This window comes from Pelophylax lessonae (genome assembly GCF_965119305.1).
Source record: "Pelophylax lessonae genome assembly, contig: HAP1_SCAFFOLD_992, whole genome shotgun sequence".
Lineage (NCBI taxonomy): Eukaryota > Metazoa > Chordata > Amphibia > Anura > Ranidae > Pelophylax > Pelophylax lessonae.
The window spans coordinates 610-28043 of record NW_028119371.1 but is presented as its reverse complement, the minus strand read 5'-3'; the positions used below and the strand labels follow the sequence as shown (position 1 = coordinate 28043).

Sequence of the window (27434 nt, the reverse complement as noted above, 5' to 3'; positions counted from 1 at the left end):
GGAGATACAGGAAGCTGGCATGTGATTACACAAAGTAAAATATTGGTACTGGGTGGAGCCCTCCTTTAAGTTTCTGAAGTTTCTGCGGTCTCATCGCCAGGCGCGGTTGAGAAGTTTGACCTGAGCCAGTCTTTTGGTGATCATGGTGGCAAAGACGAGGCCGATGAGAACGCCGCTGATGAGGATGTAGTCGTAGTCGTCCTTCAGCACGTCGAACTGCTTGGATGGGTAGACGCGAGTCTGGTAGATGTCCAGTCCATAGGCCACAACCTGCAGGGAAAAAGAGAGTCAGACTGGAACAGGAAGGGAGTGTCAGATTGGGTGAATAGACAGCCAAAGAAAGAGAGTCAGATTGGATGAATGGGCAGCCATAGGGATAGTCAGACTGGGTGAATGGACAGCCATAAGAAGAAAGAGTCAGATTGGGTGACTAAACAGCCATGGGGGGGAAGAGAGTCAGATTGGGTGAATGGACAGCCATAGGGGGGGGAAGAGAGTCAGATTAGGTGAATGGACAGCTGCAGGAAGAGAGTCAGATTGGGTGAATGGACAACTATAGAAAGAGCGCGTCAGATTGGGTGAATGGACAACTATAGAAAGAGCGCGTCAGATTGGGTGAATGGACAACTATAGAAAGAGCGCGTCAGATTGGGTAAATGGCCAACCACAAGAATAGAGTCACATTGGGTGAATAGACAGCCACAAGAAGAGAGAATCAGATTGGGTGAATGGACAACCACAAGAAGAGAGTCAGATTGGGTGAATGGACAACCATAGGAAGAGAGTCATTGGGTGAATGGACAACCATAGGAAGAGAGTCAGATTGGGTGAATGGACAACCACAAGAAGAGATAATCAGATTGGGTGAATGGATGGTACAGGAACATGAAATAAAAGTCAAACTGGGCAATTGGGACAGCCACAGGATCAGAAAGAGAGCATCAGATTGGGTGAATGGACAGCCACAAGAACAGGGAGGGAGATTCAGATGGGGTGAATGGACAGCCGCTGGAACAGGGAGGGAGATTCAGTTGGGGTGAATGGACAGCCGCTGGAACAGGGGGGAGATTCAGATTGGGTGAATGGATAGCCACAAGAACAGGTGGGAGATTCAGATTGGGTGAATGGACAGCCGCTGGAACAGGGGGGAGATTCAGACTGGGGGAATGGACAGCCACAAGAACAGGGGGGAGATTCAGATTGGGTGAATGGACAGCTGCTGGAACAGGAAGGGAGTATCAGATTGGGTGAATGGACAGCTGCTGGAACAGGGGGGGAGATTCAGATTGGGTGAATGGACAGCCGCTGGAACAGGAAGGGAGTATCAGATTGGGTGAATGGACAGCCACTGGAACAGGGAGGGAGATTCAGATGGGGTGAATGGACAGCCACTGGAACAGGGAGGGAGATTCAGATGGGGTGAATGGACAGCTGCTGCAACAGGAAGGAAGTATCAGGTTGGGCAGCCGCGGGTACAGGATAATGACAGATGTGGGTTGCTCACCAGGCATGTGGACTCCAGGCCCGATGGGGCAGTGTAGACTCCTTTCATCCGGGACACAGTCTGGTTGTAATTGATGAAGCGCTCAGCGTGAATCTGAATGTCGGGCGTGTAGGGGATCAAATTCTCTTCTCTGCCATACAGAAAAGCAAAGTACACATTATATAAATTGGAAGTCTCTCCAGGTACACCAGTCTAATAAAGCACGGCCCACAGGTCTGACCTTGTGTATTCTGTAGGGATCTCAGGCCGGCGGGGGTCCAGTATGGCCTTGGGAAGGGAAAAGATCGCTCCAGATGGGAGTCCAACTGTGGATACAAATAAAATTTTACTACAAATAGCCCTATGATTCCTCCTGACCACTGCTACTAGGACAGAAAGTGATGGGAAATCCAACATTTTATCGCTGTCACCAGAACTGGAAAAGAGGTGAAATCATCCAATGGGGACAACAGTTCTGGTGACAACTGTCTAAGAGGGGATTTCCCTTCACTTTGGAGAGATTTCACTTCCGGTTGTGTCTTAAGGACAAGAAATGAATACTAATCTCCCCAAAGGGAGACATAGATAAAGAAAAACAAGCTTCCCCCCAAAACACTAAAAGTCAGAAGCTACAAATACTGAGCTGCTGACCTTTAATATTAGGGCACTTACCTGTCCAGGAATCCAGGGGTGTCCTCACTTTTTTAAATCAGCTATTGGGTGCTGGTGCCACCATCTTGACTAAGTAAAGCCTTGCGGCCTCACAGCCCATTTCCTACTGCACATGTGCGAATGGCGCCGCGCTTTGTGAATAGAGGCCAGCTGCGGGGGAAGGAGGAGGGGCCAAACTTTCAGCTCAGTTCGCTACTGCAGACTGAGCCAGAAGTGGGAGCAGGTACCTGTCAGAACCAGGTACCCGCTCCTCCCCTCCCTCCCAAAGGTGCTAAACGTGACAGCGGAGGGAGAGGCAGACAAGCGGAGCTTCTCCTTTTGGAGAATTTGCACCAACAGTATGCAAATTTGCAGCCTCTGGGTGGGTGGCGCCAAAAGGCCGCATATTTGCATACCAGATTGCAAACACAGCCGTGCTGACAGCATGCGCCCTGCACGCTCCTGGCACAGTTACCCCCATCTAACAGAAAGCTCCCAATCGCTACTTGAGATCTGGAGCTTTCCAGTCATGTGACTGCAGGGACAACCAATCACGGCAGTCACATGATCATAAACCCCACCCTGCCTCCTGGCATTTGAAAACCCTTAAAGAGGAAGTAAACCCTAACAAAAAAAAGGAGTAAAAAACCTGTAAAGACAAAGGCATAATGAGCTAGTATGCATCGCATACTAGATTATGAAATACTTACCATAAAACGAAGCCCTCACAGTGCCACCCGCTCAGCGACAGGGCGGCAGGATATGTCCGGGCCGCCCTGCTTCCTTGTTCGTGTCCTCCGGCCATCTGATTGGCCGGAGGCATGATTACATCACTCCCGCGCATGCGCGCGGGAGCCGCCGTTCACGGCACTGGGCTCTGAAGGAACGGCATGGGTGGCCGTTCCTTCAGAGTGCATGCGCCCATGATGTCATCGGCTGCATGCACTCTAAATATCTCCTAAACTGTGCAAGTTTAGGAGATATTTATAGCACCTATAGGTAAGCCTTAATATAGGCTTACCTATAGGTAAATGTCAACAAAGTGGGTTTACAACCTCTTAAAACAGTCGGGGGTTGAGAAGGGATTTTACCAATCTTTTTACTCTCCAAAAAAAAAAAAAGTTTTGTCTTCAGATATAAAATAAAGAATTGCTCTTTGCATTTCTTTTGAAGCAATAAAAGCAGCATCTACTCACTGAGGATATGGCGACTGGTTATGCCGCGCTCGGTGATGGTCGCCTCCATGGCCCGTATGGCGGAGGGGAAGATGTAGGACTGCTGCAGGACGTGCGGGAGGTGCGGCCGATCCAGGGAGCTGAAGTTGGTGCTGTTGTACTGCTCTGTGCCTTCGTAGATTTCCAAGACGGTCAGCTCGTTGCGGCGCGCCTTGCTGTTCCAATACTGGTACTGCGGGAGAGATATAAGGTGAGTGGAGCAGAGGGAGAAGGTATAGCAGAATGGATGAGAAGACGGGGTTTCGCACTTACCACCACCCAGTTCTCGGAGTGGACAATGTTGACGGGGCCCCTGGCTTTCCTCTGCACAGAGGAGTGAATGATGCGTCCGGTAACGCCATCAATGAGATAGATTCCTATGAAGCAGCGGTCAGGGTGAGTGTCCGTACTCTCTGTCACAATGGCCAACAAGTTGGGGTTCAGGTACTTAACGGGAAAAAGAAACACCAAGATAAGGAGGTGCAATGATCAATACAAATAAGGCCCAATGTCATATTTAAAAACCACTTCGGCTCCTGAAGGTTTTTCCCCCCTTTAGGACCAGGCAATGTTTTGCTATTCAGCACTGTGCTACTTTAACTGGTAATTGCACGGTCATGCAATGCTGTACCTAAATTAAAATTTATATTATTTTTTTCACACAAATAGAGCCTTCTTTTTCGGCAGTATTTGATCACCACTGCGTTTTTTAATTTTTTTTTGCAATATAAAATGAAAAAAAAAGAACAAACATTTTGGAAAAAAAAAAAAAAATTATATATTATATATATATATATTTTTTTTTTTTCCCCACTTTCTGCTATAAAACATATCCAATAAAAATATTAGAGAAATCAAATTTCTTCATGAATTTAGGCCAAAATGTATTCGGATACATTTCTTTGGTTAAAAAAAAAAAAAAAAAAGTCCCGCTGCCAGTCTCCTAGCAACTGGTGGTGGAAACTTTCTATGTGTGCAGATTAGGGAACAGCATTAACCCTATGCTGGCGCACCACCCGACAGGTTCTGGTAAGGGCGCATGGCTCCAGAAATACAAATGACACCCTGCTGGGGGGGTGTCAGGATAAAATACCAGATCATGCCCGGCTTAGCCAGACTGTGGATTCTAGAAGCGTTTTATTCTCCTAATCTTGTGAGAATCTTTTCTAAGAGTATTTTTAACAAATTATGACAAGGACTAATAACAAAGAGTGAGATTTTAGTGCAGCAATGTCAGTGTATTACCTTGTACAGGACACTGCGGTCGCCCATGACTCTCCCCTGTGAGTGGACGTGCTCATTGGAACGTTTCCCCTTCACGGTGGTGACTCTCTGCAGTTCTGGGGACAGTACGAGCTCCCACATCTCCTCTGTGCTCAGATCCTGCAAATGTACATTTACAATCAGGAAGGAAATTACAATGAACAGAACTAGAACAGAAGCAGGGACTGCACGACTCTTCACCTTGTGCAGACGCAGCCCAGTCAGCTTCCCTCTGTCAGCGTCTACCAGGAAGAAGAAGATGGTGGAGGAGAGCTCCTGTAACTGCTGCAGGACGTTCTTTGTGGCCGGGAACGGAATGACCTGGAGAAACGGGAGGATTACATCAATGCAGTGACAGATAAACACCATAGAAAATAAAAAATATGCACTGTCACTGTACTAATGACACTGGTAGGAACGGGTTAACATCTAGGGCGTACAAAGGGTTAACTGTGTGCCTAGCCAGTGTTCATGTGTGTACTGTGTGCCTAGCCAGTGTTCATGTGTGTACTGTGTGGTGCTTCTACTAAGAGATGTGCTTTGCAGGGACACAAAATCCATCACTGTCCCGCTGTCAGAATGGAGCCCTGCCTTGTTAGGTAGAGCTCCGCCCTGTGTCTCTTCCCGATGATCGGCAGGTGGCAGCAGACATCCATTGCCAGGCACCCGCATATCGGCTTCTACAGTGACTAATCACAGCAGATGCAGCGCACCTCCTAGACGGAAGTGCAGAATCACGTTTGTATATTAAATATTAGAGATGCACAATTAATCGTGAAAAAAAATCACAATCTCGATTCACCCCCCCCCCCCCCCCCTACGATCTTAACACGGTGTTCCGTGAAAAAACCCTACCTGTGAAAATTCCCTACCCTCGTCACTTCCTGTGTACCTACGTCATTGAACAACTGAGCAGCTTACCACTGCGCATGCTCACAGCTCTGGAGGTTAGGGAATTCTCATGGGGTAGTGTTTTTTAACGTTACACCGCATCAGCTGTTGCCGCGGGTACATTAAATCATCACCGCTGCCACATTAAATCATCTCCGCTCCAACCCCTCTGACTTCCCTGATCTCGGCTCGAAAATAAAAAAGCGGCGGCGGGTGTATGAAAATATAACTCACGGAGCCGAGATATCCGTGATTTACCACTTTAGAGGACTGAGGTATTACTCTTAGGGTCAGTATACACAGGTGGAAGCCAAGTTCAGCTGCTCCCAGGTATATGGAGAATTTGAAATGGGCTGGAAATGTGTTCATACTGAATTCCCATTGACTTGCATGGAGGAAGAACAACAAGTGAAATGCAGAAAAATCAACACAATGTAAGAGAAAATGAAGACAACACAATGTAACAGAAAATGAAGACAACACAATGTAACAGAAAATGAAGACAACACAATGTAACAGAAAATGAAGACAATGTACCAGGATTACAATGATAAGACAAGATAAAGGCGTATCCCAGTCCCAGCCCCACCTTGTGCTGGTCATCCAATAAAAGAAGCACTTTTGCGTAGTCGTGGTCCATAATTGGGAGGAGCAAAGACTGGAGAATGGGGCGCTGCAGAGGGGGAGGAGCCATCTGGCTTAGTTTCCCAAATATGGGGTTGAAGACGTAAAGGGATGTCATCGCCGTCTCCTAGAACAGAACACAGAAAGAATTCTTCAAATGAATAGTTCAAAATACTACAGACTGGATTACAGCCATATAAAGGCACCAACCTTGTCCTTCACCAGCAGGGTGCACTGAGGGGGGTAAGGGAAGTGGGCCGTTGTCCTCTGTACAAGAAGATTAAAGGAGGCTCCCGGACGAACGCCAGGGAGGTAGAACTTCCACAAGATGCTGCCTGAGCCGCTTTCAATACCAAAGAGCTGCAGACAGACAGTAAACAGCCTATTAGACCGGCAAAGTTCACACGGCAGGCAATCTACTCAGTTTTCCTAAAGCTGGAGAGATTCTCCCTCTCTGTGTCCTGGGTTAGCGTTCACAAAGATGTAGTTGGGGGTCACTGATAGCAGCCATTTTCCACTTCTGAAAATGAAAGGAATAGAGAATCCCCATTCTTCTCCACTGCTAAAATAGTACAGAATGGGAAAAGTGAGAGAAGGTTTCCCGGCTGCCGCACACTTCACCCAGCCATGTAGGCGACAAATAAAAGCAGCCTCAGTCCATCAAGGTCACACCCCAACGCATTTTGCCCCACCCTGGGGCTTAAAGGGATTGTAAAGTCTCGTTTTTCTTTTTTAAACATGTTATACATACCTCCTCTGTACAGGTGGTTTTGCACAGGGCAGCCCCCCGATCCTCCTCTTCTCGGGTCCCTCTTTGGCTCTCCTGGCCCCTCCCTCATGTTGAGTGGTGTTACGGGAGCCACTTTGGTTGGGGGGCCCATGGAACACAGTTTACCTTAGAGAGGTTGGGAAATCCATCTCTCAGCCCCCTAGTCCCCTCTTATGTGTAAGTCACCCTGTGTCTATTAGGGACACAGGGTGACCAAGGAAATGATGGACAATATACCTGAAGGAACATATGAAGATTCTGGGACTCTGGACCTCGGATCCATGTTAAAGGCATAGCTGCCTATTTCCAATTTTTTGTTTACACTTATAATAATGTGTATTGCACTTCATGAGCTCGATGACAGCAGGTCTGCTAGTTAATTAACTCAAGTTAATTAAATCACTGTCATCTGTTAGTTTCTGGGGGGAAAGTAGAATACTGTTTGTGTTGGTTGTTCCTAAGATATGTTAATTATATTTCTGTACACAATTTTGTCTGCATATGATAATGTAATCAGGCACGTGACCTGGTGGGGTAATCTGATCAGGGAGGGGGGATGTCCTCCTGTGTGGTATATATTATGTGTTAGTCTGTTCAATAAAAGTTGTTCCAGATCTATACAAACTAAGTTCCGGCTAGTTGTGTATGGGGGAGCTGTAATATCTGTTACCCATGTACAAGACTGGAGGAAGCGGTTTTCTCACTTTGCCTTGGATTGATTGGGGGGCCCATGAAACCCAGCCTACCTTAGAGAGGTTGGGAAATCCAATGATTCTGAACATGTTCATTGAAAGAGCTAATCACATTGGCCTCTGTTCCATGTTCTTCAATGTAAGAGATGGACAGTCTGTTAATGGTGGTCTCTTCCTATTGTCTGTGTATTAAGGTGTGATGTGTTTTCTGTTAAGCATGTCTGTCCCATTTGAAGTAACAGAAAACACATCACACCTTAATACACAGACAATAGGAAGAGACCCCAAGTAACAAACTGTCCGTCTCTTACATTAAAGAACATGGATCAGAGGCCAATGTGATTAGCTCTTTCAATAAACACGTCCAGAATCAAACAGGCCAGGAATAGTCTCCATATATTCCGTGACCCGGCTCAGCCCCTCTCTCTCCTGATTGGCTGAATGATTTTTATTGACAGCACCGGGAGCCAATCGTGCCATGCTGCTGTATCAGCCAATGAGGAGGGGAGTCCCAGGCAGCTTAGACACTCCTGAACATCACTGGATAAAGACTGACTCCGGTAAGTCTTAGGTGGCTGGTGCACAGAGAAGGTTTTTTTTATCCTAATGTATAGAATGCTCCTTCCGCCATTACAATCCCTTTAATAAATCGCCTTGCTTCAAAAATGTCCCCACAGTGTTATCTTTAAAAGCTAAACTTTTTATTTGCTTCTCTTGCTGCCTCACATCGACATGTTTTTTTGTTTTTTGAAAATTATTTTTTTATTGGTTTATGAAAAAAAGATTAAATAAGACCTTCTGCCTATGCAATCCCTTTAAGCCCCAAGGGCGGGACGAAACGCGTTTGAGGGGCATGGCCTCGATAGACTGAGCTGAGGCTGCTTTTATCTGTCTACTGAGGTGTGCGGCAGCCAGGAAATCTCTTCTTACTCTGCCTACATGCTCTGGGTTAGGACACACCCATCCCCAGCCTCCACCCTTACTTTTTCAGCGGCATCCATCCTACATGAAACCAACAGCCTAAGCGGGGATCCCCAAGCACCAATCTAGGGTCACAGCGAGTATAGAACTCACTCAACTCTTCTACAAACTCCCCTCACCTTGCCCGAGGATGTGACCAGGACCATCATCTTCTGCAGGTTGAACTCATCCCTGGCTAGCGTGTCAATATTGATCTCGCTGCGGATCTGGCTACGTGGCTTTCTGGCGTCACAGAACATCTTCCACAGGTGGGCGCTCCAGGACTGCAGCAAGATCAACTGCGAGGACAGGCGCTTCAGCACCATCCCCAGGAGCCCATCTGTAGAGGGAAGAGAAAGGAGCCTTCACACAGGACTTGATGTTCCTTTTTCATAGACAGAAGACTTTATAAAACGATAACAGTTCCATTCTCTCTAATGTGGGAATGATAGTGTATGACAGGGGCAGACTGGAAACTTTCGACTAAGGGGGCAAGTACAAACCAGAGGCCCATGGTGGAGCGACTCCGCCCCCCTCCCACTTTCCCTCTTCCCATCCTCCTCCTGACCCCCATTCCAGGCTGAAGCCCCGCTCCAGGTGCTCTCTACTCACTGGCTGAATCCGGGTTCCCAACCTGGCCACCAGGGGACGGTTGGGGAGAGCTGGGACAACTCGGCTGGGGCTGGCCAGGGGAGGAGAGGCTCTAGTGGGGCATGGAACCGGCCTCTGCTCAGACACAGTTTACACCATCCATGCTGGGGGGGGGGGGGGGGGAAGAGGCCTGCGCTCTGCCTTTGTCTTTATCCTGCACTCAGTAGGTCAGTGGTGGGGACTTTTTACTTCTTTTCACCAGGAATCCTTTAGGCATGTCTGTGGCAGAAGCAGTGCAGCCTTTTTACAGAGCATCAGAGCGGCCCAGGGGGGGGGCAATTGCCTCCCTGTCCCTTGGTCCAGTCCTCCCCTGGTGTATGACCTTGTCATTCGAGTTGCTATGCGATATTGATCTGTATGGTCTGATCATATATTTTTCTTATCTATTCACCTTTTTTGGTTGTTGTTTTTCTTTCTGTTGGTCTGTATACTTGCAAAAACACTAAAAAAGTATTATTAAAAAAAAACAAAAAAAAAAAAACTATAAAACATGAGAGAGGAGACTCTAAAGACCTCTGCAGTGGATCTTCCCTTGGATGCCCAGGTGAAGTGATAATTAGGGGTTCGCCCTCTCCCTGAACTGCCGTCTCATCCAGAAAAAAACAGCCAGCAACACAATGTGAAGTTCAATGCTTGCAAAACTTTATTTAGCCCCGCCTTGGACCTCCTCCCCTACACTGAACTCTCTGCACTTAAGCCAAGTATGGGAGAAACGCGTCAGTGAGGAGGTCCCAGGCAAGGGTTCCTGCAGATTAGTGATCAACCGATATCGTTTTTTCATTGCCGATACCAATATTTTGGTCATCGCGTCTCGGTATCGGTCGATATTTTCAGACATTAAAAAAAAAAAAAAAAAAAAAAAAAAAAAAAAAAAAACTTTTTTTAAATTGACAGGTATTCTTGTGGGAGGGATCTGGGGGTCTAAAAGACCCCAAACCCCTCCTCTGCACTTAAAAGCATTCAAAATGCCAAGTTTGGCTGTTTTGAATGCGGTCATTTTTTTTAATCTGGCGCCAGTACCCGGAAGTGATGTCATGACATTGACTATGGACGCCGGTCATGACATCACTTCCGGGTTTTTTTTTTTACATGGAGACCCGATCAGAGCAGAATGAGGCTTTGATCGGGTCGGTCTTCTCTTCAGGCGGCCGTGCAGGTAGGATGCCCGGGTCTCCCGGTGGGACGGGAGACCCGGGCGAGCCGCAGAAGGGGGGGGTCGTCCCCTCCCGCTCCTAGTAATGACAGCCGAGCGGCTTCTCGGCCACATCATTTGTCATTACAAGACAGCCGACCGTCAGCTATGGACGCCGGTACCGGGGTGATGCCTCTAGCTGCAGACATCACTCCGGTACAGCACTTTCCCAAAATATCGGTACCCGCCAGGGCCGAATCCGCTATATCGGAGAAAGTGCATATCGGCCCCCGGTATATCGGTGTTGCCGATAATCGGTCAATCTCTACTCTAAAGACCTCTGCAGTGGATCTTCCCTTGGATGACCAGGTGAAGTGATAATTAGGGGTTTGCCCTCTCCCTGAACTGCCGTCTCATCCAGAAAAAAACAATTAGCAACACAATGTCAAGTTCAATGCTTGCAAAACTTTATTATTTCAGGACAACTGTAAGTAGCCCCGCCTTGGACCTCCTCCCCCAAACTGGGCTCTCTACACTTAAAGAGGAAGTAAACCCTCCTCTGCAACTTGTACCTATAGGTAAGCCTTATCATAGGATCACCTATAGGTACTGTAAATATCTCCTAAACATGTACCGTTTAGGAGATATTTACTTTGCATGCAGCCAGTAACATCACTGACGCATGCGCTCTGAAGGAACGGCCGCTGGTGCCGTTCCTTCAGAGCCCCATGCCGTTACCATCGGCTCCCGCGCACATGCGCGGGAGTGACGCCATCGCAGCTCCAGCCAATCAGATGGCCGGATGTCGCAAACCCGGAAGAAGGGCGACAGAACATGTCGCGAATGAGACAGGTAAACGGTCGGCACTGCGGGGCTTCTTTCTTAGGTATTTCATAATGAGCTAGTATGCAATGCACACTAGCTCATTATGTGTTTTTGTTTTTTTTTTTTAAATCGGAGGTTTACAACCTCTTTAATCCAAGTATGGGAGAAACGCGTCAGTAAGGAGGTCCCAGGTAAGGGTTCCTGCAGATGTCCTGGAATAATAAAGGATGGACTTTGCGTTTTTTTTTCTAGGTCTGATGAAAGATGAGAGACTGGAGAAAAGTATCTGCGTTCTTCTGATCTTGCAGCCAATGAGTGCCGTTTATCAAAGCTCATCGAGAGTCCCTCAGACAGGACTGGGACAGAAAAGTCTCTTCATGTGGACAGACAGATTTCCTTTTGGGAAGCCCAACTCCAGCCAAAAACAGTTTTGTAGAGAGCAGTGGAAGGGTTATAACCTCGGTCATGTTTTAATTGCCACCTGTGTCCCTGTCTTCCTTTCACAATGAAAAAGTGTCACAAGGCCCGGAAATGATCTCTCTCTGATTAGCACACTACTTTAGAGAAAAAGAGAAGGGAAGGGTTACTTCATTGGTCAGGTTTCTATTGCCCTTTATGTCTTTAAAAGAGGGATTGAAATTCGGCTGGCTCAGCAGGAACCCACAGAATTCTGATCCATCTATGGGCAGGTTGGTTGTACTGAATTCAATCGATAGATCGTACAACCAACCTGTTTCTTTTCATACAATCACTGCTACTGGCTATCTCGCCTGGCTGTTCCCTAACGCCAGTAGACTGTCCCATCTATGGGCCGATGATGGGAAGGAAATGACCCATGTAACGCACCGTCATATTTAATTCTCTGATGAACACAAGCAATAGGACAACAAACACGTCTCGGTGTTACCTTGTATGGCTGGATCCAGGCAGCAGAGAAAGCAAAGGAAAAGCATTAAAAGACAGGACAGCGTGTGAGCGCAGACAGCGAGATCTCCCCATCACCCCCCCCCCATCCCCCAACCTTACTCCACATACCGGCTTTCTTGCCAAACTCCCCCTCCAGCTCAGCCTGAGCCCCCGTGAGAGGCAAGTCCACCATTTCCATCGTGACAACATCTGCCAGAGACTCTTCTCTCAGCCACAAGATCTTTCCTGGAATGGTAGGAACAGGAAAAAAAAAAAAAAAAAGGAAAAGGCGGGATTAAATGTATAAAAAAAAAAAAAAACTAAATATAAATAATGACCAATAAGAAAGTACAATTAAGGCCTCTTTTACACTTGTGCGACTTCAAAGTCGCGTGATTTTGACTGGGCTTGAATGTCTTTGGCCTTAAAACGCTTCAAAATCGTGCAGAGACTACTTTGAAGTTGGTGCGACTTCAAGTCGCACAGATATGAATAGTACTCATTGGAAATAATGGAGAACGTATTGTCATGCGATTTTGCAGTCCCAAATCGCATGACAAGTCACACAAGTGTGAAAGGGGCCCAAAACTAAACTCCGGCTTCCCCTTCAGTCTTGCACAGGTGTAGCGCCTCCTCTCCTGGACTGCCACCGGGCCCCCGCCATCGCTCCCTGTGAAGAGAGAACGGCGGTTTCCTGTTCTCTCAGGAATCAATGCAGAGCTCCTGTGATCCTCCTATTTAGAAACACTCTGTACTGATTTCACAAGCCCATCCCCCCCCACAGTTAAAAAACACTCCCCTAGGCTCACATTTAACCCTTTGATTACCCCTGGGTTAACCCCTTCCCTGCCAGTGTCATTACAGTAACAGTGCATATTTTTAGCACCGATTACTGTAGTAATGTCACTGGTCCCCCCAAAAGTGTCAGTTAGGGGTCCGATCTGTCCCCCGCAATGTCGCAGTACCGCAAAAAAAAAAAAAAAAAAAAAAAAAAAAAAAATCGCATCATTACAAGTAAAAAATAAATAAAAATGACAAATATTTCCCCTAGTTTGTAGACGCAATGACTTTTGCGCAAACCAATCAAAATACGCTTATTGGGATTTTTTTTACCAAAAATATGTAGCAGAATACAAATTGGCCTAAAATGATGAAAAAATTAGATTTTTTATTTTTTTTATTGGGAATGTTATAGCAGAATGTGAAAAAATGTTTTTGTTTTTTTCAGAATTGTCTCTTTTTTGTTTATAGCGCAAAAAAAAAAATCACACCGGTGATCAAATACCACCAAAGAAAGCTCTATTTGTGGGGGAAAAAAGGACATCAATTTTTTTGGGGTACAGCATTGCACGACCGCACAATTGTCAATTAAAATATCGCAGTGCTGAATTGCAAAAAATGGCCTGGTCATTAAGGGGGGTAAAATCTTCCGTTCCAGAAGTGGTTAAAGCGGAGTTCCGGCCTCAAAATCGGCAAAATCGATTTTGGGCCATCCGCTTGCTCAGTGTCACCTAAAAAACAAACGGATACTCCCAATTTTTTTTTTTAAATTACTTACCTTGATATTGAAGAAAATATACTCACCTTCCTTCCACTTCCACCCTCTGCGGCCGCGGCCCGCGCCGTCACTTCCTTTTTGCATTGAATCAATGCGCCTGCACCGGCCCCGTTCGTGAGTTCTGGCACAGGCGCGTCATTCCCTGCTAAACAGCTTCTGGGCATGCCCAGAAGCTGTGCAGGGATGACGCGTCTGCACCGGAAGGGACGAGCAGGGCCAGTGCAGGGCATTCTGGGACGAAGAGGACACGGAAGAGGACACAGAAGAGGACGCCCTGGCTTCAGCTGCCCACACCTGAGATGGCAGCGCTGGACAAGAAATTTTCAAGGTAAGTGTTTCTTCTAAAAGGTAAGTGCAACCCGGGACAGATCAGAGGCTTTCCATTGTGGAATGTACTAGCCCTGACTGCCCCGGGGGGATTTTTCTTGAAAAATCATGTCCGAGGCCGGAACTCCGCTTTAAGGCCGTGCTAAACAGACGCAGACAGCCAGATTTATTATAATTATGCTGTTCATTCCCCGTTATTTCCTCAGCTGACCAATTCCTAATCTGTGCAGCTGTTCATAATGCAAATCTGACTCATCTACAATCGTAAATCTGTCAGTCTTCTGCTGATCAGGGTTGGCTGCCCAGGATTTGAGGCACCGGGGTTGCAAATACCCCAAAAATCTCAGAAATTGCTACACGAGAGGCAGCAGGATTTGCAACCAAGATGCATCGAATTTTGCAATAATAATAATAATAATATCTGGAGTTGGCGGGCACCTGGTTGGTGGAGGAATGTCAGCTGGTTGTCCTCAGTCTGCACAAGCGCCCGATAGCCCACCGAGTCATCTTTCTTCAGGAACAGCTGTAGATATAACTAAAACAAAAAGCACAGAGTAAGCAGAGAGGCTGATAACAAAGGATCCAAGATGATTACAAATCACAGATTTCCACTCACAGCGTCTGCTCTCACACAGCTTTGCTCCAACGTGAATGTCATTGTGGTGTCCAAAAGTCTCCGCCCACTGTCTGCCATGTACAAACTGATGGTAAACGTCTGCCCGGGACAGGACGCCGCCTCCTGCAACAAAGGAACAAATTCAGTGAGGTTTTCATAAGATTTTCTGTATTTTTTTACTTATGCATACAAGCAGGACACAGGTATAGAGCAGAGTTGGGCACACATAGCATTCTACACATTGATAGCATTCTATACACATAGCATTCTACACATTGATAGTACTGACATAATATATAACTGTCAGTGGCGGCTGGTGCTCAAAATTTTGGGGGGGGGAGGGGGGGGTATGTGCAAACAGAAAAATCTTCTAGACATTGCTTTGCGGCAAGAAATTGCATGACTTTGAGGTCACAAAAGTATGAAAAGGGCCTTCAGTAATCAAAGTATAGCGTGCCTCCTTCAAATGCAGAGTGACCACAGTGTGCCCCCTTTCAATGCAGAGTGACCACAGTGTGCCCCCTTTCAATGCAGAGTGACCACAGCGTGCCCCCTTTCAATGCAGAGTGACCACAGCGCGCCCCCTTCAATGCAGAGTGACCACAGCGTGCCCCCTTCAATGCAGAGTGACCACAGCGTGCCCCCTTTCAATGCAGAGTGACCATTGCGTGCCCCCTTTCAATGCAGAGTGACCACAGTGTGCCCCCTTTCAATGCAGAGTGACCACAGCGTGCCCCCTTTCAATGCAGAGTGACCACAGCGCGCCCCCTTCAATGCAGAGTGACCACAGCGTGCCCCCTTCAATGCAGAGTGACCACAGCGTGCCCCCTTTCAATGCAGAGTGACCACAGAGTGCCTCCTTTCAATGCAGAGTGACCACAGCGAGCCCCCTTTCAATGCAGAGTGACCACAGCGTGGCCCCTTCAATGCAGAGTGACCACAGCGTGCCCCCTTTCAATGCAGAGTGACCACAGAGTGCCCCCTTCAATGCAGAGTGACCACAGCGTGCCCCCTTCAATGCAGAGTGACCACAGCGTGCCCCCTTCCGATGCAGAGTGACCACAGCGTGCCCCCTTCAATGCAGAGTGACCACAGCGTGCCCCCTTTCGATGCAGAGTGACCACAGCGTGCCCCCTTTCAACGCAGAGTGACCACAGCGTGCCCCAATTCAATGCAGAGTTAGCACAGTGTGCAGAGAGAACAGCATGCACTTACCTGATGCAGCAGCGGCTTCTCCTCAGTCCTCCGCGTCTCCCGAGTCCTCCTCCTTGGCCAATCGCAAAAGTTTGCCTTTCGGCCAATCAGGAAACGGATCTTGGACCCGCTTCCTGATTGGCCAGGAGGAGCATCCGTGTGACAAGAACGTCCCGGGTCCACCCTTTACTGAAGCCTATTCGAGCCTCTGGCTCTATTCACGTGCTTCAGAAAAAAAAAACCCATTGAACTCCAGGAGTCCGACGCCCCGCATGCAGATTAGGGGGTCGGACACATGGATGGGGGGGCGGAGCCCCTGCACCCCCAATGCACCGGCCCCCACTGATAACTGTGTAGATAATGCAAAGCACTACAGGAGCTGCATTCGTTAAGCAGTTCTGGGGGTCATCTGAAAGTCTGCTGTAAAGTTTTTGTCTTATATCCAACATCCCCAACAGAACCCCCCCCCCCTCTTGGGAGGCGATTATGGGTTAGGGCAGGTAAAGGAACTAAGATGGAGGGGGATTTCATATGAGGGGTAGGGTGGTAATGGGACAGGAGGTTATGTGGGCAAGGATTTAGAAGGAGGGAGCCTAGGCAGAGGAGGGAGGATTTAAATTACCAGATGTAAAGAGGAGCTTCAGGCAGGGTTCCAAAAATGTAAAGTCAGCAGCTACAAAACTTGTAGCTGCTGACTTTTATTAAACAGACACAGGATTCATGGCCAACCTCACTCGGGGCGGTTCTTCGCTGGTCTTTAGGTGCCCAGTGCCAGCATGTTTAATGTGGGGAGCCGGCTGTGACTCCTTGCGGCTCCACAGCCGACTTCCAGCTGCAATAATGTGGTGACTCTGAAGAAGAGGAAATCCTCGAAACGCGTCAGCCCACTGGGTCTTCCATTTCTGTTGTATATTATGATAAAATTGGATGGAACATGCTGAGATCTGTGATGCGCTTTTAACAATTGCAACTTTGGGAGTATAATACTTACCATGTTTTTATACAATAAAATATTTGTCTCAGGATAATGCACCAGGTCGGTGCGCCCTCTGTGTGTTTTTTATATGGTTGCAGTGGTTTGGACTAGGAATCTACTGATTATCGGCAAAGAAGATATTGGGGGCTGATATGCACTTTCCCCGATATATCGGAATCGGCCCCTGAGGTTACAGATATTGCCGATATTTCGGAAAGTGCTGTACCGGAGTGATGGCTGCAGCTAGAGGCATCACCCCGGTACTGGCGTCCATAGCCGACGGTCGGCTGTCTTGTAATGACAACCAATGCAGCTGAGAAGCCGCTCGGCTGTCATTACAAGGAGCAGGAGGGGACGTCTCACCCCTCCCGCCACCTTCCGCGGCTCACCCGGGTCTCGCGACCCACCGGGCAACCAGCCTGCACGGCCGCCGAAGACACGATCAAAGCCGCATTCGGCTCTGATCGGGTCTCCATGTAAAAACCCGGAAGTGATGTCATGAGTGACATCACTTCCGGTTACTCGGCGCCAGATTTAAAAAAATTACAGCATTCAAAATAGCCAAACTTGGCGTTTTGAATGCTTTTAAGTGCAGAGGAGAAGTTTGGGGTCTTTTAGACCTCCAGATCCCTCCACAACAGTACCTGTCAAGTGCTAAAAAAAAAACTTCTGAGGAGTGGAAGCTGGTACCTGCCAAAACTAAGTACCCTCTCCCCCTCCAACCCCCTAAAAAAAAATCCAAATATGGCAGCGCGGTGGGCGGCGGGGGAAGAGTGGAGCTTCCCTTTTGGGTGAAGGTCTGCTTTAATGTGAGTTAATGAGGTTTTCATTGTGTACGTGTATGTCAGGTCATCTATAGTATTTAAACCTACCTCCGAACAGCTGAGCCCAGCAGTGGCCTCGGACTCCGGGGTCGTTTTCTGTTTCAGAGGCACACAAAACACGATGTGAACATTAAAGTTATAAACTCAGATAAAACAATAAAACACAAAGTGAAGACTTCCCAGACATGGCTACAAACAGGGACTAACAGTCCGCACACAATGCACTGACCACGTCTGTCTTGCACTGCATCACCGCCGCCACCGATTTATCTGCTGTGGAAGCAAACGTTGCCAGAGACGCCTGGAATTGTGAGAAAGAATAAAGAAATAAATTACAAAGATACACTGCCATAAAGAATGGGAATAAAGTCATGTGCCTTTAATGTTACATTGAGAGTCGGTTCACACTGGGGCGACACGACTCTGTACTACTTCGGGGGCGACTTGTGCATTCCCATGCACCACGACTTCGGAGCGACTTGCAGGGATTTCACATAATGGAAGTCAATGCAAGTCGCTCCGAGGTTGCCCGAAGTAGTACAGGACCCTTTTTCTAAGTCGGAGCGACTTGTGTCACTCCATTTAGAACGGGTCCTGTAGCGGTCAATGGACCGCAAGGGAGCGCAACTTGTCAGGCTGACAAGTCGCGCTAGTGTGAATCGAGACTAAGGATTAATTTAAAAAGAGACACCTCTGTGTAAAGTTGTCTCTGACCTCTTATATCGGTTTAGCGTTCCCCCCTCCTTCTTCGGAGTGAGCAGTGATATGATCACCTTTATCATGTGACAACACTCACGTCTAGGGAATAGCTGCTAAGCTTGAGCATTGCATTATGGGAGAGGTCACATGATCCCTCATCTGTGGAGAATCCAGGTATTTTGCAGTGGGGGCCACATGGATGACATGATGGTAAAGCGTTGGGGCGGAGAGATTAAAATAGTCCAGAGCGGCTTTACACAAACATTGTCACTTTGCCTTGGATTGACAAGGTAACAGGGAGTCACTTTGGTTGGGGGGGGGGGGGGGGGAGGAACCCAGCTTACATTCGAGACCCCTAGGCCCCTCTAATGTGTATTAGGGGCACAGGGTGACCAAGGAAATGATGGACAGCTGCTTAATGGACACTGAGAATATGGTTTGGATTACTTCAAATGGGACAGTAATATTTACCAACAATATCCCTGAAGGAACATATGAAGACTCTGGGGCTCTAGGCCTAGGATGCATGATAAAGGCCTAGCTGCCTATTGCCAATAGGAGACTGCTCAGCACAGTCAGACTCATGGCAGATGCTAATATCATCAGCTCAACTACCTGTCTTCCACACAATGTCTACAGTGGGGATGTGTTTACACTTATAATAATGTGTATTGTACTTCATGAGCTCAATGACAGCAAGTCTGCTAGTTAATGAACTTAAGTTAATTAAATCCCCGTCATCTGTTAGTTTCTGAGGGGAATACTGTTTGTGTTGATTGTTCCTCAGATATGTTAATTATATTTCTGTACACAATTTCGTCTGCATATGATAATGTAATCAGGCACGTGACCTGGTGGGGTAATCTGATCAGGAGGGGGATGTCCTCCTGTGTGGTATATATTATGTGTGAGACTGTTCAATAAAAGTTGTTGTTCCAGATCTATACAAACTAAGTTTCGGCTAGTTGTGTATGGGGGCGCTGTAATATCAAGACTGGAGGAAGCGGTTTTCTGACGGAAGCCCACAAGCACATTGTGAGTCCCGATTCCGTTACATAGATCTATATATATGTGTGTATATATGTATATATATATATATATATACACACACACACATTTGGAAATAATGTCTTCTGGTAAGAACTTACATGAGAGAAGTCACGCAGTGGTGTCAGGGCGCCATCTCGGTATTGCATCAACAGGAAACGGCGAGGAGAGATCTGCAGGAAGAATTGGGCCAGCGTCGGGCCGGGCAGACTGAGCGGAGCCGTAGTTATACCGAGCTCTGTGATGTCATCAGCCACTTCTACTCCGAGGGACTGACATACAGAAGGCAAATAAGAATGAGGACCAACAGCACAGAGAACAGGAAACCAGAATACACAGCAATTCAAACTAAACATAGAAATACCAATATATGATATCACTGCAAGATTAATTGTTCTGAGACTGGCATGGCTACCCTGTCCTGAGTGCCCACACAGAGCAAGCTGGGTGCAAAAACTTCACTAAGCACATAGACCAATGTACAGCACTGCGGTATATGTCAGAGCTATATAAATGTATAATAATAGTATGTGACTGTAGGGGAGGGGACATTAGAGTGTAAGCTCCTCTGGTACAGAGACTGATGTGACTGTGGGGGAGGGGACATTAGAGTGTAAGCTCCTCTGGTACAGAGACTAATGTGACTGTGGGGGAGGGGACATTAGAGTGTAAGCTCCTCTGGTACAGAGACTGATGTGACTGTGGGGGGACATTAGAGTGTAAGCTCCTCTGGTACAGAGACTAATGTGACTGTGGGGGAGGGGACATTGGAGTGTAAGCTCCTCTGGTACAGAGACTGATGTGATTGGCTCAGTGATCTCTGTACAGCACTGCGGTATATGTCAGAGCTATATAAATGTATAATAATAATAATAATAATAGTGTGTGACTGGGGTGGGCATTAGAGTGTAAGCTCCTCTGGTACAGAGACTGATGTGACTGTGGGGGAGGGGACATTAGAGTGCAAGCTCCTCTGGTACAGAGACTGATGTGACTGTGGGGGAGGGGACATTAGAGTGTAAATTATTGTTTATTAAAAATCTTACAAACCTGCAACATAATAAAAACATATTTAAATAGAGTGTAAGCTCCTCTGGGGGGACATTAGAGTGTAAGCTCCTCTGGTACAGAGATGGATGTGACTGTGGGGGGAGGGGACATTAGAGTGTAAGCTCCTCTGGTACAGAGACTGATGTGACTGTGGGGGGAGGGGACATTAGAGTGTAAGCTCCTCTGGTACAGAGACTGATGTGACTGTGGGGAAGGGGACATTAGAGTGTAAGCTCCTCTGGTACAGAGACTGATGTGATTGGCTCAGTGATCTCTGTACAGCACTGCGGTATATGTCAGAGCTATATAAATGTATAATAATAATAATAGTGTGTGACTGTGGGGGGAGGGGACATTAGAGTGTAAGCTCCTCTGGTACGGAGATTGATGTGACTGTGGGGGAGGAGACATAAGAGTGTAAGCTCCTCTGGTACAGAGACAGATGTGACTGTGGGGGAGGGGACATTAGAGTGTAAGCTCCTCTGGTACAGAGACTGATGTGACTGTGGGGGCGGGGACATTAGAGTGTAAGCTCCTCTGGTACAGAGACGGATGTGACTGGGGGGGAGGGGACATTAGAGTGTAAGCTCCTCTGGTACAGAGACTGATGTGACTGTGGGGGAGGGGACATTAGAGTGTAAGCTCCTCTGGTACAGAGACTGATGTGACTGGTTCAGTGATCTCTGTACAGCGCTCTGGTATATGTCAGAGCTATAAGAACATACAAATGGAATAACTGACCTGCAGGCGATGCGGTGTAGTCTCCTCAGCAGTCACTAGAGGGAGTGTGTGGAGTGAGGCGGCTGCGGTGTCAGCACAGATCAGGACGCTGTCTGCGATCACCCCGCAGGTTCCACGTAGGGTATGAAGCCAAGGGGTGAGAACATCGACCTGCAACCACACCAACAGTCAGGAAATGACAAAGATTCCTCCGTTTATCTGCAGCAACACCGATTGCCAACCAACCTGCTTTGTGATGGATCCGTCCTCCACGCTGAATGTCAGGATCCGGATGTAATCACCGGGGACAATCCCAACCACATGGACCAGACCTTTGTAGGAGGAGTGAAGCAGCTGGTACTGGACCGTTCCACTGGTAGAAGAAGAACACATTCAATGTTTTACAGAGACAGTGCCTCCTGCCTATACAGGATAAAGGGAAATGGTCTCCTGATAGTCCATTATCCCCCTGCAGAGTCCACCTCGAGTAAGCTCTCAGGCAAGAGCACCGTCACATGGGGGGGGGGGGGAGATCACACACTACCCTATACCTGGAAGCCTCCCTGCCCCCTCCCACAGACTCCCTTATGACTACAGGACAGAAGTGACATGGAGGTTGGTAGGAGGAACCACCAAACACAGCGCAGTACACAAGAGATCAACACTTCTGAAATGTTGGATTCAGAGGAAACTTCAAGCAGTGACTTCACTGGAGCAGCGTCTGGCCATGCATGTTGAGGAAGAAGCAAGCAATCACTCCCTCTTTACAGATACAACGGGATTCTAAGGTCACTATTTTTGGGACAGTTACTTTAAAGTGGAACCAAACCCATCGATTTACCATTCAAAATCAGTAACATTGCTGGCATGCCGGGAATGGAACTGTCACATTTTCTTGTGTTCTCAACCTAACTGTCAAAGCATCAAATGGCTGAGTCACAGCTGATCACATGGGCAGCACCATGGCAGCTGCAGATTAAACAGAGGCCAGGATGGTAACAGAGGATCGGAGGGTTTAGTTCCGCTTTAAGACCTCTTACATGGAGTCAGCGAATTCTTAATAATCGGCGGGCCCATTGCCAAGTTCTTACCTGTCCGGGAGGACTTCAGACCATTTTTGGTGCCCATTGGATAGGTAATGGAGGGACAAGACAGAATTCTTCAGCACTGCCACGTAACGTGCGACTTCCTGGGTGCCGGCAAATCCCACAGCCTGGACACTGGAGGAAGGCATTATTCATGATTAGTAAAAGAAAATGGAGATGGAAGCAGCAATATTATATAGAAGTCTTTAATAGATTACACTAATGCTAACCTTCTAATCCTAAACCTTAAATTTGACCCCTCCAATCACAACCCTCTAATCCTACCCCCCTAATAACCCTTAAAGCCCTGCCCTCTGAGCCCTGCCCTCCAAGCCCTGCCCTCCAAGCCCTGCCCTCCAAGCCTTGTCCTCCAAGCCCTGCCCTCCAAGCCTTGTCCTCCAAGCCCTGCCCTCCAAGCCTTGTCCTCCAAGCCCTGCCCTCCAAACCTTGTCCTCCAAGCCCTGCCCTCCAAGCCTTGTCCTCCAAGCCCTGCCCTCCAAGCCTTGCCCTCCAAGCCCTGCCCTCCAAGCCCTGCCCTCCAAGCCCTGCCCTCCAAGCCCTGCCCTCCAAGCCCAGCCCTCCAAGCCCTGCCCTCCAAGCCCTGCCCTCCAAGCCCTGCCCTCCAAGCCCTGCCCTCCAAGCCCTGCCCTCCAAGCCCTGCCCTCCAAGCCCTGCCCTCCAAGCCCTGCCCTCCAAGCCCTGCCCTCCAAGCCTGAATGCAACAAAGTAGCCAGAAGTCACAGAACAATGAATGAAATTGCGGAGTGGTTCTGCATGCACACCTGGCATTCTATATTGTGAAAGGAAACCTGTACTGTGAGTGATATGTAGCCACTCATTGCGAACCTTCTGAAAATGCTGATTAGCTGGTTCTTTTATTAACCCTTTGGATTCAATACCTTGAGTCTCCTATCCAGAACAATAAGCAGATAAGGACTTTTCACTGACTTTCCTGGATCTGCATACTTGGCCTAGATCAGACACTCAGAAAAAATTGAAAACAAATGTAATAAAAACAGCCAGGCAGATAGCATTTCCAGAAGAAGGCAATGTCAACCCCTGGGCTGTGTCAATCCTCCTGAAGCCTAAATAAGTGTTTTAAAACAATCTGGTCAGTTAGAGAGAACTTCCCAAAGCAGACATCGCTGTCTCTTCTACATCAGGGGCAGTCTAGTGGTGAGTTCCTAGCTCCACCCACCTGCCTCATTTCCCCCTCCCCCCATCCCTGCTGGATCTTTATAGTATAAAGAGGTCAAAGGTAAACTAGGAACGGAGCCCAGCAACTGCCAAAGAGACTCTACGGGTAGATTTATTAGAAATGTAGCTCTCAGAATCTGGTGCAGCTCTGCACAGCAGCCAATCAGCTTCTCACATCAGCTTGTTGAATTAAGCTTTGACAATAAAACCTGGAAGCTGATTGGTCTCTATGCAGAATTGCACCAATTTTTGCACTGTCTGGTTTTAGTAAATAACCCCATTTGTTTCTGGAATTACATAGAAATATGAAAAGCTAGGAGGGGGGGGGGGGGGCAGCCCCAGACTCCACCTATAGCTAAAACATGCATGTTAGGGGGACTGACCCAACAGATGACCCTAGGGTTAGGGTGTTAGGGTCAGGGCTAGGGTTATGGGTAGGGTTAGGGGTGCCTATTGCCGGTACAGACACAGGGGATGGTTTTGACACAGGAAATGGGTCCCACCCCAAAGGTCAGGAGGTGTGGACTCAGAGATTAAAGGTCAGGAGGTGTGGACTCAGAGATTAAAGGTCAGGAGGTGTGGACTCAGAGGTCAAAGGTCAGGAGGTGTGGACTCAGAGGTCAAAGGTCAGGAGGTGTGGACTCAGAGGTCAAAGGTCAGGAGGTGTGGACTCAGAGGTCAAAGGTCAGGAGGTGTGGACTCAGAGGTCAAAGGTCAGGAGGTGTGGACTCAGAGGTCAAAGGTCAGGAGGCGTGGACTCAGAGGTCAAAGGTCAGGAGGCGTGGACTCAGAGGTCAAAGGTCAGGAGGCGTGGACTCAGAGATTAAAGGTCAGGAGGCGTGGACTCAGAGATTAAAGGTCAGGAGGCGTGGACTCAGAGATTAAAGGTCAGGAGGCGTGGACTCAGAGATTAAAGGTCAGGAGGCGTGGACTCAGAGATTAAAGGTCAGGAGGCGTGGACTCAGAGGTCAAAGGTCAGGAGGCGTGGACTCAGAGGTCAAAGGTCAGGAGGTGTGGACTCAGAGGTCAAAGGTCAGGAGGTGTGGACTCAGAGGTCAAAGGTCATAGTTCCACCTACTGCTGGACACAGGGAGCGGAGTAGGAAGCTGATTGGTTTCTATGCAGAGCTGCGCCCGATTCTGCACCCTCCGGATCTTAGTAAACCTCCCCCCCCCCCCACCATCCCTGTGTGTCCGGCTGTGGCCACCCCTAAGTTTATAGGGCTCCTTACCTGCCAGGTTCAAGAAGAGCTTCCCAATTCAGTCCTCCAACGTTGGTCTCCCAGGAGCGGAGCACCCGACCACCTGACAGTGTGATGGCATCTGAGGAAACAGACAATAAAACAATCCACTGATAGCAATGGATCTCCCTTTTCCCAACTACCTTCTGTGAACTACAAAACACCTCCCCTCGATGTGATGGAAATGAGGAAAGAGAGGATGTGTTTAAAAAAAAAACAGCAGAACAGCCAACAGTGACACTGGAAAATGCCAGTTACCTGGCATGAATATTTTAGGCCCCTGACCTAGAAGAAGCCCACAGTTAGTAAAGACAGAAGAAAGCCAATCAGATCCGCCTGCTTGTTTTGGGTCAGCAATGCAAACTTTAACCACTTCAAGACCAAGTCTCATTCTGACATTCGTTATTTACAAAGGTAAAATCTGCTTTTGGTTGCTAGAAAATTACTTAGAACCCCCAAACACATAAAAAAAAAAAATATATATATATATATATATATATATATATATATATATATATATTTTTTTTTTTTTTTTTTAAGCAGAGACCCTAGAGAATAAAATAGCGGCCATTGTGATATTTTATGTCGCACTGTTTGCGCAGCGGTCTTTCAAACGCCATTTTTTTTTAAGAAATACACTTCAATTAATTAATAAAAAAAATAATAACAAAAATCCCCCTCCAATGATATCATCTTTGTAGATCTGGAGGCAGACGTGCAGCACTGACCTTGTCCATACATCAGCAGAGCGTCTACAGCGCCTTCAGCCGTGTCCTTATCCATGTGACGCCACACTGAAACACATAGAGCACACGGAGCACACGGTCAGCTCAGGAAAGAACACACAACTGGGGGATACACAGTCCAGGGACACCCCCCTATATAAAGAACACTCTGGGCCCTGCCACTCCCCCCCCCCCCCACATAAAGTACACTCTGTGCCGTGCCCTGCCGCTCCCCCCCCCCCCCACATAAAGTACACTCTGTGCCCCACCACCCCCCCCCCCTATAAAGTACACTCTGTGCCCTACCACCCCGCCCCCCACATAAAGTACACTCTGTGCCCTACCACCCCCCCCCCACATAAAGTACACTCTGGGCCCTGACACCCCCCCCCCCTATAAAGTACACTCTGTGCCCTACCACCCCCCCATATAAAGTACACTCTGTGCCCTGCCGCTCCCCCCCACATAAAGTACACTCTGTGCCCTGCCACCCCCCCCCCCCATAAAAAGTACACTCTGTGCCCTACCACCCCCCCCCCATATAAAGTACACTCTGGGCCCTGCCACCCCCCCCCCCCCCATATATAAAGTACACTCTGGGCCCCTGCCACCCCCCCCCCCATATAAAGTACACTCTGGGCCCTGCCAGCCCCCCCCCCCCTTAAAAAGTACACTCTGTGCCCTGACACCCCACCATCCCTGCTGGTATAATGACAGCTGAGAGTTGCTAAGTGAATACAGAAAGCTATAAAAGCTTCCGTTCCAAAAAATTTGACCCATTGACACATTGTTTATAAACATTGATCAGACAAGAGATCGAGAGATACAAAGTAACATTGTTTATAAACATTGATCAGATGGGAGATAGAGAGATACAAAGTAACATTGTTTATAAACATTGATGAGACAGGAGATAGAGAGATACAAAGTAACATTGTTTATAAACATTGATCAGACAGGAGATCGAGAGATACAAAGTAACATTGTTTATAAACATTGATCAGACGGGAGATCGAGAGATACAAAGTAACATTGTTTATAAACATTGATCAGACAGGAGATAGAGAGATACAAAGTAACATTGTTTATAAACATTGATCAGACAGGAGATAGAGAGATACAAAGTAACATTGTTTATAAACATTGATCAGACGGGAGATCGAGAGATACAAAGTAACATTGTTTATAAACATTGATCAGACAGGAGATAGAGAGATACAAAGTAACATTGTTTATAAACATTGATCAGACAGGAGATAGAGAGATACAAAGTAACATTGTTTATAAATATTGATCAGACGGGAGATCGAGAGATACAAAGTAACATTGTTTATAAACATTGATCAGACAGGAGATAGAGAGATACAAAGTAACATTGTTTATAAACATTGATCAGACAGGAGATAGAGAGATACAAAGTAACATTGTTTATAAACATTGATGAGACAGGAGATAGAGAGATACAAAGTAACATTGTTTATAAACATTGATCAGATGGGAGATAGAGAGATACAAAGTAACATTGTTTATAAACAGTGATCAGACAGGAGATAGAGAGATACAAAGTAACATTGTTTATAAACATTGATGAGACAGAAGGGAGGGAGATACAATAAATGATCTGTTCCCTGTAATAGAAGGGGTATTACACCCCCCCCCTCAATCTGTGGGTAAAATCTCCAGGTCTTGAATGAGGAGGGGGGGGGGGAGGGGTATTTTTGCTGTCTGTGTTCCATTGGGGGAAGGGTGGGAGGAGTCCCCCTATTGTACAGTTGTCACCAGTACAGGTGTCCCCATTGCAAGATTTCTCTGTATTCCTGTTCTGGTGACAACACAAAATGTTGGATTTTCCCATCACTTTCTGTTTCAGTGACAGCAAAACAAAGGCTGAATCTCCTCAGCGGGGACACAGAATGAAAACCTGCCCGGGGTCACCACTCCATCCGAAGCTGGAAGAGAAGGTTTAGGATGGAGGAAATGAGGGACTCACAGATGTCTCCGTTGCGGGAGTTCAGGGCGGTGATGACATTGGTCTCGGTGGCTGCGATGAGTTTCTTGGCTCCTTGTCCGGATTCCAGAACCGCGAACCGGAGGCGTCCCACATACTGCTGTCTC

General features: G+C 47.6%; 1 protein-coding gene across 1 annotated transcript; it reads right to left on the bottom strand.

The window, feature by feature from the left end:
• EMC1 (ER membrane protein complex subunit 1) lies at positions 1-27434 on the bottom strand (the record flags this gene model as incomplete). The annotated part of the gene is made up of 22 exons (XM_082276488.1): positions 1-270; positions 1505-1634; positions 1725-1809; positions 3331-3541; positions 3622-3795; positions 4594-4731; positions 4813-4932; positions 6092-6253; positions 6337-6486; positions 8688-8887; positions 12191-12307; positions 14385-14481; positions 14563-14685; positions 17605-17652; positions 17786-17857; positions 19404-19574; positions 21094-21243; positions 21319-21445; positions 22164-22292; positions 24586-24676; positions 25323-25388; positions 27310-27434. Coding segments are annotated over 22 exons (2866 nt in total), but the record flags the coding sequence as incomplete, so codon positions are not given.